The 14,379-nt window shown below is 35.0% G+C and overlaps 1 protein-coding gene across 1 annotated transcript; it reads left to right on the forward strand.

Moving 5' to 3' along the window:
* The first annotated feature begins 4,259 nt into the window (after positions 1 to 4,259).
* On the forward strand, positions 4,260 to 13,428 carry LOC145689953 (uncharacterized). The gene is made up of 2 exons (XM_081764329.1): positions 4,260 to 4,846; positions 12,869 to 13,428. The coding sequence occupies exons 1-2, from the start codon at positions 4,485 to 4,487 to the stop codon at positions 13,137 to 13,139; spliced, it is 633 nt and encodes a 210-aa protein (XP_081620455.1). The 5' UTR covers positions 4,260 to 4,484; the 3' UTR covers positions 13,140 to 13,428.
* Positions 13,429 to 14,379: the final 951 nt, after the last annotated feature.

Below are 14,379 nucleotides of genomic sequence, written 5' to 3' on the forward strand. Positions count from 1 at the left end.
AGAACTTAAAGAATTCAAGACAAGGGACAGCAAAGCACAGGAGTTGTTAGTGACGTCTGTAGAAGAGCAAGTGTTGTCACATTTACTAACGTGTAATAGTGCAAGGGATATGTGGGAAAAGCTTCTGTCAGTGTACGAAAAAAAATCTGAAGTGTCTCTTCATCTGCTGCAGCAGCAATTTTTCAATCTTAAATTTGACGGTGAAAGTGTAGCTGACTTTATTTCAAAGATCCAGGACATTTGTTCTAGGCTGAAATCTATGGGTGAAAACGTTTCAGATAATATGCAGATTACGAAGATACTAATGTCTCTGCCGGAGGAGTACAAATTTCTAGCCACTGCGTGGGAGTCGGTACCAGCAGAGAAACAGTCTGTGAATGAACTCATTTCAAGATTAATGGTGGAAGAAGAAAGGTTGAAGAATTCAAGATCTATAGATTGCAGTGAGGAAAATGGAACCCGTGCTTTTGCAGCCAAGGCTGGATACGGAAAAAAAATCACCAGTACCAGAGAGAAAGTCAGAGATAATGATTCGGCAACCGGTAGTACTTCAAGAAGTGCAAGGTCAAATATAAAGTGTTTTTTGTGTGGTGGTGCCCATTTTAAGCGTTATTGTCCACTGCAGCAAAGTGAAAAGGATACACCCGTGTGTAATTTTTGCAAAAAACCTGGTCACATATTTAAAAATTGCTTTGTAAGGCTGGGAAAAGAGAAGGCAGGTCGCAAAAACAAAACGTCATCAAATGCATTCGTGTCCGCTTATGTCAGTGGAGAAGTAAACAGTGCAGATTGGTTTGTAGATAGTGGTGCAACAGAGCACATGTGTTGTAAGAAAGAAATGTTTGCAACTTACAAAAGTTTAGATGTACAAAGGTCAGTCAAAATTGGTGATGGATCAGAAATATATGCGTTGGGTGTTGGTACAGTGAAAGTAAAAGCTTTTGACGGTATACAATGGGTAGATTCAGTAATTGAAAATGTTTTGTATGTACCAGCTCTTAAATTGAATTTATTTTCAGTGTGTGCAGTGACAGATAAAGGTTACGATCTAGTATCAAACAATAAAGAATGTAAGTTGGAGAAGGATAATGAAGTAAAATGTATAGGCATAAGGGTAGGAAAGTTATATAAAATGATGTTCAGGGTGGATTGCCAGTTTGAAAATTCTGCGCATGTTAGTGTAGCAGCAACAAAAGTAAAACTAACGTTAAAGGAATGGCACGAAAGATTGGCTCATCAAAATGCGGCACAGGTCCGTAACATTCTTGTGAAGCATGGCATTGATTTTGTAGACGAATTTTTTTTCTGTGAGTCGTGCATGAAGGGTAAGCAACATAGGTTACCTTTTCAAAGTAGTCAAAATAAATCTAAAAGACCTTGTGAGTTAATACATGCAGATTTAGCAGGGCCAATGGAAGTTGAATCTCTTGGGGGGTCAAGATATTTTTTGCTGTTGAAAGATGATGTGTCTCATTACAGAACTGTTTATTTTTTGAAGAACAAAAGTCAGGTACAAGGGCATTTAGAAATTTTTTTGAACAGGGTGGAAAATGAAACAGGGTATAAGGTAAAAACTTTAAGAACTGACAATGGGTTAGAGTTCGTAAATAGCGAAATAAAGAACCTTTTGGAACGTAGAGGAATCACTCATCAAAGAACAGTAAGTTACACGCCAGAACAAAATGGAAAAGCTGAACGTGAAATGCGCACAATCGTAGAGGCAGCAAGAACTGTTTTACAAGCTGAAGATCTGAATAAAGAAATGTGGGCTGAAGCGGTGCATCACGTAACATACATTTTAAACCATTCAGGTACAAGCGAGGTACAAGGAAAAGTTCCAGTTGATGTATGGTCAGGTAAGAATGTCTCGAAGGAAGAAATTGAAAATTTTCATGTTTTCGGTTCAAAAGTGTGGGTGCACATTCCCAAACAAAAAGGATTAAAGTGGGATTCTAAAAGCGAATGTGGTATTTTTGTGGGCTACGATTTGAACAGTAAAGGGTACAGAATTTTTTATCCTGGAAGTAAGAAAATCGATGTGGCTCGGGATGTTGTTTTTCAGCCGAACCAGGAAGTAAGTCACAAATCAGAATCCAGTAAAAACAATTCTCACATCCTAACCGAAACAGAAGATTCGGAAGCTTTAGAAGAAAGTCAACACAGTCAAGAATGGGAAGAATCATCGGTACTGCAACCAGAAAGTGAGAATGAAGCCCAGCTTCCTCAGCTCAGAAAAAGGGACAAAATTAAGGCTCCAACTTGGCTTAAGGACTACGAAACAGTTTTTGTTTGTGAAACAGATGAACCTACAACGGTTGAAGAAGCCATGCGGAGCAAAGAAGCAAATGCATGGAAAAAGGCAATGCAGGAGGAATTGAAAACACTTGAAGACAATAGTACATGGACAGTAATGGAAAAACCCGAAGAAGGTGACATTGTGGATTCCAGGTGGGTATTTAAGAAAAAGAGAGATGAAAATGGACATGTGACATTCAAAGCAAGATTGGTAGCAAGAGGGTTTCAACAGAAGAGTGAAAGTGATTCAGCAGACATTTATGCACCGGTTGTTAAATTAAGTACTGTAAGAATTTTATTAGCTGTAGCTAACAAGTTAAGGTTACCAATTTATCAAATGGACGTTAAAGGAGCTTTCTTAAATGGTGAAATGAAGGAAGAAGTTTTTATGATACCACCAAAAGGGTTTGAATGTAAACAAAATCATGTATTGAAGTTGAACAAGTCCATATATGGTTTGAAAAAATCTCCTCGAATATGGAATGATACATTCAGTAGTTTCTTGGTGAAACAGGGTTTTGTTAGGTCCAAAAATGATTATTGTTTGTATGTCAAAACCGTGAATAAGGAACGAGTATATTTGTTAGTTTTTGTTGATGATGTACTTATATTAGGGACTGAAGAAAATCTTGTTAGGGAGTTAAAAGAGAAGTTGACAAAAAATTTTCAAATGAAAGATCTGGGAAGGGCGTCCAATTACTTAGGGATAAACATCCATCAAGATTTAGAACGAGGTGTTACAACCTTAAACCAAACAACCTATTTGAAAAATGTACTCAAACGATTCAATATGGAAAATTGCAAGTCAGTAAGTACACCAATGGAACCTAATTTTGTCATAAAAGCAAGCGAAAAATCTGAAAGTCAAGAGTTAGAAAATAAATGCAGACAAATTATAGGTAGTTTGATGTATGCAATGGTAGCTACTAGGCCAGATTTAAGTATACCTTTAAGCATTTTGAGTAGATATCAAAATTGTGCGAATAAAGAGTTGCTAAATGCTTTGAAAAGAGTTTTGCGATATGTGAAAGGTACTTTGAACTTGAATCTTGTATTTTGCGCTGAGAAAGAATCACATGTTGTACAAGGTTTTGTTGATGCTGATTGGGGAGGTGATCTAAATGATCGAAAATCAACCAGTGGTTACATGTTTCAAATATTTGGAAGTACAGTAGTTTGGTGTAGTAGAAAACAAAATTGTGTTACTCTGTCATCAACCGAAGCCGAGTATATAGCATTAGCCGAAGCAACAGCAGAGGCAACTTGGATTTATAATTTGTTACAGGATCTAAAACTGCCTGATATTTTTTGTAAAGAAGTTCTTTTACTCGAAGATAACCAGGGAGCAATAAAAGCAGCTAAAACTTCCGAAACAAGTAAAAGGTTAAAGCACGTAGACATAAAGTACCATTATGTAAGAGACGAAGTAGAAAAGGGTAAAGTTAAAATTGAGTACGTTAGTTCTGAGAATCAGATTGCTGATGGTTTAACTAAGCCTTTGAATAAAACAAAATTTGAAAAATTTAAGTCTGGGTTAAAGCTTTCAGCTGCTTCAGATGAGTAAATGTACTGTGTATAACATGTAGATTGTTCATTTATCTAGTAGATTTTTCTTATAAAAAAAATATAAAAATAAAATGAAAATTAGTTTCTGTGTTTAAACATTACATTTGAGGAGGGGTGTTAGATATTGCAAATATAATGTTTAGTTTTGTGTCTGGCAACAGTGGAGTTTTTTGTGTGTATTCGCTAGAAGAAGAAGAAGAGAGACAGACTGCCTCGTGCAAAGAGATGTGTGTTAAAATGGTAAAATAATTGAAAACGTTCTTGTTTGTATTATTAATATTTAGATTAAATAAAACCATTAAATAATCAAGTTCCTGTGCATCATACTCCCAATTTTTAACAAATCTTTTGTTAAGTAATTCGCTTTTATAATTTATTATGTGCTTAATACACGTGATAACTGCCCAATGGTCTTTGTTACGTGGGACATTCAAATTGTGAAGAAGAACTTATTGTTTTCAAACTGCATTTATTCTGTATTTCATAGAAATAAGATCGTATGTTTGACTGCAAGTGCAAAGTTGCTGCGAACGATCTTGTTAATCATTTCATTAACACTGGCAGCTTAAAAGACAAGGGAAGTATAAGAACAGTGTCAAATTCTTATTAAATTTGAAGTCATTATGGCTGGTGAGGCATCTGTTAAGTTGGAATTGATGTGCAAAGAAGAAATTGATTATGACTTACCTCAGGAAGATCCACTCGAAGGGAAAGGGTGGACATACGAACTAATGACTGACAACAAAGAATTAGTATTATCTACAACGGAAGGAGAGCAAACAATGGAGAAGGATGCAGCTATGTATTCTTTGGATGAGAAAGTAAACGTTGATACGGTGAAATCAGAATTTGCCATAGAATATCCTGCATTTGAAAGTGATACAGAAACGCTAAGAAAACTAGTGGTTCAAGGAACTTCCGCATCGTACTCTAAGGAATCACAACAATTAACAACAAAAGGTTTAAATTCAGTTTGGCCAGAAAGGTAATATTCAATTTTTCATAAAGTAATTGACTCAGATTAATAATACGGATACATGGGTTCGGAAAGTTTGTAGGTTAACAGCAATACCTCTTAGACTTATTTAGGTATTGGCGGTATCTCGATCGTAAATTACTAACCTGTAATTTGGAAATGACATGGCACACATACACTAACTGTATACAAAATTATAACAATGAGATCGATACCATCGTTACAAATCTTATGTAGTGTGTATCTTGATAAAATAATGATTCTTTATTATTAAGTACGCATTTCTCACTAAATTCTTTATTCTTGTATATATTTATAATATGGGTCCTCGACGATAGTGTTCTATTTATATAGAGACTTAGGTAAAATAACAGATCGTGAGAATGAAATTTATCCTAAAATTTTCGAAATTTAAATGTGGAATTGTTATACTGGAACACAAACTATTTACGTTTGTTATTTTATTCACGATTTAGCTCGAATGAGTCTAGCCTCAACTTTGCGGTGGGCTTCGAAAGACATTAACTAAAAACAAAATAAAAGAGTATTCTATCCAAGAGTGGATGTTCATTAATCGTAGATGAGCATACATAAATTCATTTCATACCGGTACACGTTTCTTTCAAAAAAAGTCGAGTTTTTATATATTCAACAGTCATTTTTGGGATATGGACATCTATTTCTCCATACAGGATCACTTTAGGGTCCTATTGCACGTAGGCGATACAAAACTTATTGTACAAACAACACTAGCCAATATGTGCTAGATGGTCAGTAAAACAAAAAGATTGCTATGTAAATTAGGGCAAGGCGAAGGGTGTTGGTACGGCTGGAAGCAAAGAGGTGCGTCGATTAGGATCAATTGGGTGAACACAAATAAGTATGCACGAAAACGATAATAGCGCAAAACACTGTATATAGCATAAGCCTACATATCATACGTGTTGAATGTGTATTTGTACGTTCCTAAAGATATTATGAGTAACATATGAAATCCTTTCATTGCTTGCATATTTGTGATCCAAGGTAACACAATACATTAGGAACGTAAATTTCTTACCTATGTGGACTCCACATAGGTAAAACTCCAAAACATTTTTTCCCTGTCATGATTTAGGACATTGAATTTGGTTATTCATGTCGCTTCTAGTGATGGCTAGCTACTTTGTGAAAGAATTTATGTATAACATACACAATACGGTATTACTTAAAATGTTATTACAAATTAGTTTACTAAGTTTTGTAGTAAACCTCGACCAGTTAATGTTTTGGTCTTGTATACACATTCATACCGTAGAGTTTGTATACTTCAAAGTGCTTTTATGCAAGACATCAGAGTTTTGAAGAAACTGTAGGCTTTGTATCATTATTTGGTTTACCATAACTGGGGAAAAGGAAGTGTTAAAAAAATGTTAAAATTTACTCTCTCTCTCTCTCTCTCTCTCTGTCATCACGTTAGAAGGATGAAGCTCGTTTTGTATACTATGAGGCGTGTTTTTTAAGTAAGGTCCGTTTGAACATAAGTACACAACGAAAGGTTATTTCAAAAAAGTAAATGTATTTTCAGAAAGTAAATACTTTACTCTATTTTTCGACATAGTTGGCAAGTTTGTTCAAGCACTTATCATACCTCTCAACCAATTTCAAAATACCCTCTTCATAAAAACTAGCCGCCGCTCCGACAACCAAGAGTTCACTGCCGTTTTGACATCGTCGTCATCATTGTAATGATTGCCACTGAGGTGTTGTTTGAGGTGGAGGAGCAGATGGTAATCGCTCGGGGCAAGATCACGACTGTAGGGTGGTGGTCTAAAGCTTCCTAGCAAAAACTGTCCAACAAATCGCGGGTCTGACCTGCAGTGTGAGGTCTTCCATTGTCATGGAGAAGGACAATGTCCTTTGTCAGCATGTCGCGTCTTTTGTTTTGAATCTCTCTGCGTAGCTTTCTCAGGGTTTGGGAGTATGGTTCTGCATTCATACTGGTTCCTCGTTGCATGAAGTCGACCAAACAAACACTATGTCTATCCCAAACCCAAAACACCGATGCTATTATTTTGCGCTGAGACAGAGTCTCTTTGGCCTTCACCTTTACAGGCGAGTGTGTGTGTCTCCATTGCATGCTCTGTTGCTTCGATTCGGGCGTGATATGCGAAACCCATGTTTCGTCTCCAGTTACGATCTAACTCAAGAAGCCGTCACCTTCTTCGTGATAACGAGTCATGAACTTCATCGCACACTCAAATCTTCGGTTTTTGTGGTCCTCTGCTATGAGTTTCGATACCAACGGGAGCACAGTTTCTTAAACTTTAGGTGTTCAGAAACAATTTTGTAAAGCACTGATCTCGAAACGTCACGAAATTCGTTTCAGAGAACTTTTATTTTGATGCGCCTGTTTTCACGAACCCTCGGTTTAACTGAAGCCACCAAATCGTCTGTAATCGTAGAAGAGCGACCGGAGCGGTCCTCTTCATGGACGTTGTCACGGCCATTTTTGAATTCTCGTACTCACTTACGTACTTTGCTTGCACTCATAACCCTATCACCGTACACTTCGCAAATTTGTCGATGAATTTCTCCAGCAGACAGGTTTTTTGCTGACAAAAACCGTATCACTGAGGAAACCTCACACTTGATACTCTTAAACATTTTGAAAGCACAGAACATAACCGTCCAGGTCAGCTACGGGGCTGAAATTGAGCACACTTGTTCCAGAGGCATGTCGGTACACGACGCACGCGCTCGTTGTGATATGCGGAAAAAGTCCTAGTATCTACAACAAAACGGACCTTATTTGAAAAACACGCATCGTAATTTATAACAGCAAGTTAACATGCATTTATGACTAACAGTATGGAAAAATGAACTATAGAGTTGAAAGAGCCTACAATTTTACGAAAAGTAGAGATGAGGAATTATTCAAATATATCCGCTATCAGTATCGAATTCATAGTTTTAAGGTGAAGTAATTCCCTTTCATTGGTTTTGATTTTTCTCAATTTTTATTATAATTATGATTAGAAATGGCAATTGTGTCGGCAATGGATATGGAAATTGCAAGAACGCTGCTTTTCTTATTTATTCTCATCAGTTCCTTATTTCAAAATTTTTTGTATAAGCATTCCTTTTTCCTCAAGCTATGCTATTTCGATTGATACATGGAAAGATACAAGCTTGTACAGTATTATAAAAGTTATATGCCAGTTTTTGAACATAGCATACAAGAAATATAACTGCAAAATATACATTACTAGTAGTAACGTATTGAGTAATTCAGGACAATACACAATTATTCCACTGATGTATAAAATTATTTATAACAATTTTTAGGCATCAGTGCTCCTTACAGTGTCGAAACACGTCTCTAATAAATACAAAAGTAGGAAATAATTTGTGACTCATATCTAGGTCCGTTCCTTCTTTAAGATCCTCCAAAATTTAAACTCACTTCACATATTTTACAAAATGGCGTGATTTCAAATTGTAACCCCTATGCTTAAAAGACGAACATTCGCCATTAATGTACCCAGATTCAAAACATGTTACAGATATAACGATTGGGAATATTTTTTTTTTGTAGCTCATACCTAAGATATTGTTATCTTTCTTAGTTTGTAGAAAATAATAGCTAAATATTTCACTCATTAATACCGATAACATTATTTGAAGTGAAAACTTAGCTCCTCAGAGCGCGTAAATGAGAGGTCAAAATTTTCAATAGGTAAACAATAGAAGAAATGGATAATCTTAGTTTCTGTTATCTGCGAACATACTTGTATCCTTAATATTGTATCAGATAACAACAAATAATGTGTTCCACTCAGTTAATACGGATACGTTATCCTTTGCGTTGAGAAGCGAAAAACTATTATCAACCACAAGTTCGATAATATTTCAAGAATAAGAATTACAAACATTTTCATAACATGTTTCGAATTTATACCTTTTAATTACAACCACTCTACAACCAATAATGCAGAGTGAATAATTTATTGCTTTTAATTTTTAGTAGACAAGTGTAACAAATTAAGAGTTTGTGTTTTCTAGAATTTAGAAATTTGTAAGATTATCCCTAGCCGCAAAATACAAAGAAAACATTTCGTTCTATTTCAATCGCCTTCCGATTCGAAATTTGTTTGCGTTGTCCTGAGTCTATCGTAGAAGTATGTTTTGGATATCCTGCTACCCCTAGTAGAAGAGAGAAGTAAATCGTGACTTTTTTCTTTTTTGGAATGAAGGAGGAATTGTAAATGTCCGTACTGAAAAACAATGAAGGAAATATTGATTGTAGCATTAAACTTGTTTCAAATTTTTTGATCAGAACGAGTCCTACTTTGATTTTAACTGCAGACGGTATAATTTTGAGATCATTCATTCATTTTAGGCATATGGAATGAATTGAGATTTTATTTAAAAATATAAAGGAACGTAAGAATATCCCAGGTACAAAAACTAATAAAATATCAATCATTCTATTTAAAACATGTTTCGAATTTTAACAGCTAATGGCAGCTGTTTTGCTTCTATCTCCAGATGATGTAATCTGAGATCAGGTCTTTGTTACTAAGTGAGTGAAAAAAAATTGTTACTTTGCATTTAGATTTTAGGCAGACACGAGAATGGCCCTAAGATACAAGTCCAGCAAAATTTTTCATTTTTCATTTAAAAATTGCTTTAGATTAGAAGATAAGAAAAGATTTATCAGTACAAAATAACTACGTAAGGTATTTTTTTTTACCAAATAGAATCTTAATATCTTTAAAAAGAGTGCCCAACATTGTTTGTTTTTTCTCTCTCCCTCTGTGGATTTCCTTTATTAGAAGATTGTCATTATGACTACGAGTCTATTTCAAACCAAGGTTAGTCTCAATTTTTATTCAGGGCAGCAGCATTTTCTCAGACAATATCATCCTAGTACACTTAAAAAGGGTATTTTATTAACGGCTTTTTTTCTTCTATTTAGAACTCTTTTAGGTCGACATCATCATTATTATTTAGATTGATTTTAGAGCGATGTTATGTCAGTTTTCATTGCTGTGTACTGTTTTACTCAGAAAATGGCAAGAAAGCGTTATTTCTTTCTTTCTTTACTTCTCAATTAGCCCTCTTCAGTCCAGATTGAGAATATAATCATAAATACAAAATTAATAAGTACTTCCCGCGTTTCGAACAAAAGTTCCATAGTAGCATAGAAACATATACCTTGTAAGCGACATATCATTCTTTAATGCAGGTTTATTTACAAAAGCACACATATGGCTATGAATCCAATTTTTTATAAGACAAAAGATGTAAACTACTTCAAGAAAAACTAATCACATTGCCCATCAATACCCAAGGGGTGCCTCAGAGGCACATTGGTCATCTTTAATGCCATTATTTTTAATAGATAATTCGTCCCGTGTCCTGTGCTCTAGAATTCTTCTATCTCTTCTTTGAAATACACCCTGTGATTGTATTTACTAAGCATTTTTTTACTTTACCTCAGAAAGAATAGCGTTATATTTTGTACTAACGTAAAGGCCCAAGGAGTGCCTCTGGAGCTCCTATTTAAGTATCCGCTTTATTAATTATTTGATACTGTTCATTGTTTATTACCATTCACAATTGATTTCATAGCAAAGTAGTGGCTAGCCTTTCATATTAACGACGGAAAATACAAATGGTCACGGTGAGTTCAGGTAGCTAGTATATCCAGCAGGGATTCTCGGAGGCACCCCTGGTTCTTTTTAAGGTTAAAATTAGCATGGGCTTTCTCGGGTTAAGTATAAATTACTTTTGTAGTTTTTATGTTGTAATGTTTTATAAATGTCCAGTGTTCATGATGTTCTTCCAAGGAAGTAGAATGCTCTATATAAGTAAAGATGCACGTTCGAAAACTATAAAGGCCTTATTTGAAAAAGAAATGATAAACATGGTTTGCTTCTCATTAGTTAATTCTTAAGTCCTATACTACTAGGTTTTTTGCTGTTTTTGATATTGCATGTGTTAAAACACCCTATACAAGTCTATAAGTTAATTTGAAATTACATGGATTTACAGGATAATTTCACAACATCCGCTTGAAAAGGTAGTTTTCTTAAAATTTCTGGTATGCTAGGAAGATTGCGATCACTTAACTGCATCGGAGAATATATAATGAAGTTCTATACATTACATATTAATTTTATATCATGTGTTAAATTTATATATAAGGAAATATAGGGAAATTTCCCGTTTTCATGTCGTAAGACGTTGATCACTTTCTGACTGGTATTGAATAGAGATTTTATGAAAGATTTCACCTTCCTACAATAATCCACTCGTCAGATACATTGCTTTCCGCCTAAGATTTAAATCTGTTCTCTTGCTCGTAGATTCTTCATTCTAATGACAGTAATGAAAAAAGAAAGGGAGAAGTTTTTTAGGTAAGATACATGTCTGGTTAACTGCAGTGTAAAATCTAATTTCAATCGATTTACTCATTTCCGTAGCTAATGCCAAATTAATTAGATGTCGAGTTTGTTTACTGAGATATAATATCGTCGCAGGAAACTTAGAGGAACGTAACTTCAAAAATGCGGTTTTCATTTTCTTCATGTTTGGACACAATTTCGAAGTCCCCACTTGCTGTAAACGGAACGTAACGCCATCCGTTCTTGCCGATTGTCGGTTGTAATGTAGCTCAGGTACCATCGTATTAAATTCACATCTTTCTAAGAAAACATATTCTTGCCTTCTGGCTTTTAAACCTACGAAAATAGAGTTACATTCCTGTGGTTCTTATGCGACGATATGCAGATTGTTCATCTTCTCCCTTTGAATATTGTATTTCCCAAAACACTGATGCAAAAGAGAGTCCCAACAAAATATAATTTTTCACGTAAAAATTTAATCCTCTTCCCATCCTTATGATAACCATTTGAATGAACGTTACATGATAAAATGCCATTTAAATATAGACACTCAACATATTAAATATTTTATTTCACACAGTTCAGCTCCTTGTCTTATGTAATGTGATGCATAACGCTGTAGTGTGATGCATAACACATTTCTTGCATTTTTTGCTATTCACCGTGTATCATTTATCTTTAAACGCCATTTTAACTTTTAATATAATAAACAATAATGACTGAAGTGTTTCATAATGCCTATAACAAACGCGGGCATTTTTTGAGAAAAAAAAGTTATAGCAGGTTTCCAAACTGAGTATAGAATTTTGATTTCTCCGAATAGAATTACACCAGGTTATTAGGAATTTAAATTCAATGTATAGAGCAGAAACGTACAATAGAATTAATAATAATCTAAGGGTGACGAAGGTGCTAATGCTTGCCCACATTACCTAAACGTGGACTTCTGAAATCATAATGTCACGTATTTCAAATAAACAGATAAAAATTACAAGAAATATAATACTCGCCGCCTCTCAAAAGTATTTACTTAATAAGACGGCTAAAGTGTGTATCAGATGTAACCGCGTAGCTACTTATCAATAGACGCAAAGATTGCATTACGTGTTAAAGTTTACTATCTCATAGTATCAGACCATATTAGAAACACACGTAGAGATTGCTATACTGATTCAAATGACATACTTTGTGCAATATTATAATTTTTTTTAATCCTTTCCTTTGTTTCTTTTTCATCATCACATTTTCTTGTAGCTGCAATTGCAACAAGTTCTTGCGATTGTATAATTTTGTGACACAAAAATTAATAATATATAATTATTTGACTGATAATAAATTTCTATTTTCACTCATAAGAATGAAATATTTATTCCATAGCACAACAAGCAGATCATATACATAGGTTAGTATGTACTAACTCTGATGTCGTATATATAAATAATTGTACATCATTTAAAGCAAATCACAAACTTTTGTTTCGAGAATAGAGAGATCTGGAAAACGTCCATAGTTTTCGGTTCCAAATTTCCCGTAACAAGAAAAATAATCGTAATTTTATCTTGAAATATAATGAATTATTTCATTTTTTTCTTACTTATTAACTCAATTCATGTTTCCTTGTTTATTGAACACGTTAAAGGAGCTACAATGAATATGACCTTCGCAGAGAAGACAATACGTTTATTATATTAAAAGAAGCAATTTCTCATCCAAATGAGAAATCTGATCTTACGAAGCAGTTCGGCAAAGGAATTATTACGTCATGTTTATCAAGTAATATGGTAACTCATAAAAGTAAACAGCGTCATACGTACCGAATAAGTGATAAACCCAATACTGAAATTTTAACTTCTTCACGTCATAAGTCCATACATACAGCTGAAAAATCACCGTTACGAACAGTGTGGTGAGGGATACAGCGTACGTTCAAGTTTGCCTACACATGTGTTAATGCACAAAGGAGAAAAATCTTTTACATGCCTAGAGTGTGGAAAGGGATTTAGCTTCCGTTCAAATTTGGCTAGACACATGTTAATCCATATAGGCGAAAAACCTCACACATGCAAAGAGTGTGGTAAGGGATTTAATTGAAGTTCAAATTTGGCTACACACATTTTAATCCACACAGGAGAAAAACCTCACACATGCAGAGTATGTGCAAAGAAATTTAGACACCATTCAACTTTGGCTAATCACATGTTGATCCATACAGATGGAAAACCTCACACATGCAGAGAGTGTGGAAAGCGATTTAGTCACCATTCAACTTTGGCTAATCACATGTTGATCCATACAGCTGGAAAACCTCACACATGCAGAGAGTGTGGAAAGCGATTTAGCCAACGTTGGTATTTGTCCAGTCACATGTTAATTCACAAAGGAGAAAGTCCTCACACATGCAGAGAGTGTGGTAAGGGATTTATTCAACATTCAAACCTGGCAACACACATGTTAATCCACACAGGAAAAAAGCCTCAAACTTGCAGAGAGTGTGGAAAGGGATTTGGTTACCGTTCAACTTTGGCTAAACACATGATAATCCATACAGGAGAAAAACCTCACACATGCAAGGAGTGTGGTAAAGGATTTAATCGAAGTTCAAATTTGGCTGCACACATGTTAATCCACACAGGAGAAAAACCTCACACATGCGGAGAGTGTGGAAAGAGATATACCCAACGTTCGCACTTGACGAGTCACATGTTAATCCATACAGGAGAAAGATCTCACAGTTGCTTAAAGTGTGGAAAGGCATTTAGTCGACGTTCACATGTGGCTAGACACATGTTAATCCACACAAGAGAAAAACGTGACAAATGTGAGTAGTTTGGAAAAGGGATTATGGTACCTTCAGCTTTGGCTGATCACAAGCTAATCCACACAGCACAAAAACCTCACACGAACATGAATTTGGCTTTCACGCAATTTCTACAGCTGACACAGCTTATTTTTGTAGAACTCAATCAAACTCCAAGGATTCAATTGAGGATTATTCCATTGGTGTAATGTAGAGAATGAAATATCTATTTCAAGTAAACTAGAACCGAAAGCAGTTGACATATAATTGTAAACTTTTAAACCAAGTGAGAGTGTGTTGAGCTTTGTTGGTTCGTTTGCTTTTAAACTTTGGGGAATTGAATTTAATGAACG

The sequence above is a fragment of the Thermobia domestica genome, chromosome 7 (genome assembly GCF_964235325.1).
Source record: "Thermobia domestica chromosome 7, izTheDome1.hap1.1, whole genome shotgun sequence".
Taxonomy (NCBI): Eukaryota; Metazoa; Arthropoda; class Insecta; order Zygentoma; family Lepismatidae; genus Thermobia; species Thermobia domestica.

What these genes read in the sequence shown, in the direction of transcription:
- LOC145689953 (XM_081764329.1), top strand. Translation starts at nt 4,485, where the DNA reads ATGGCTGGTGAGGCATCTGTTAAGTTGGAATTGATGTGCAAAGAAGAA. An exon ending in AATTCAGTTTGGCCAGAAAG is followed by an intron (nt 4,847 to 12,868) that starts GTAATATTCAAT and finishes AACACGTTAAAG; the next exon opens with GAGCTACAATGAATATGACC.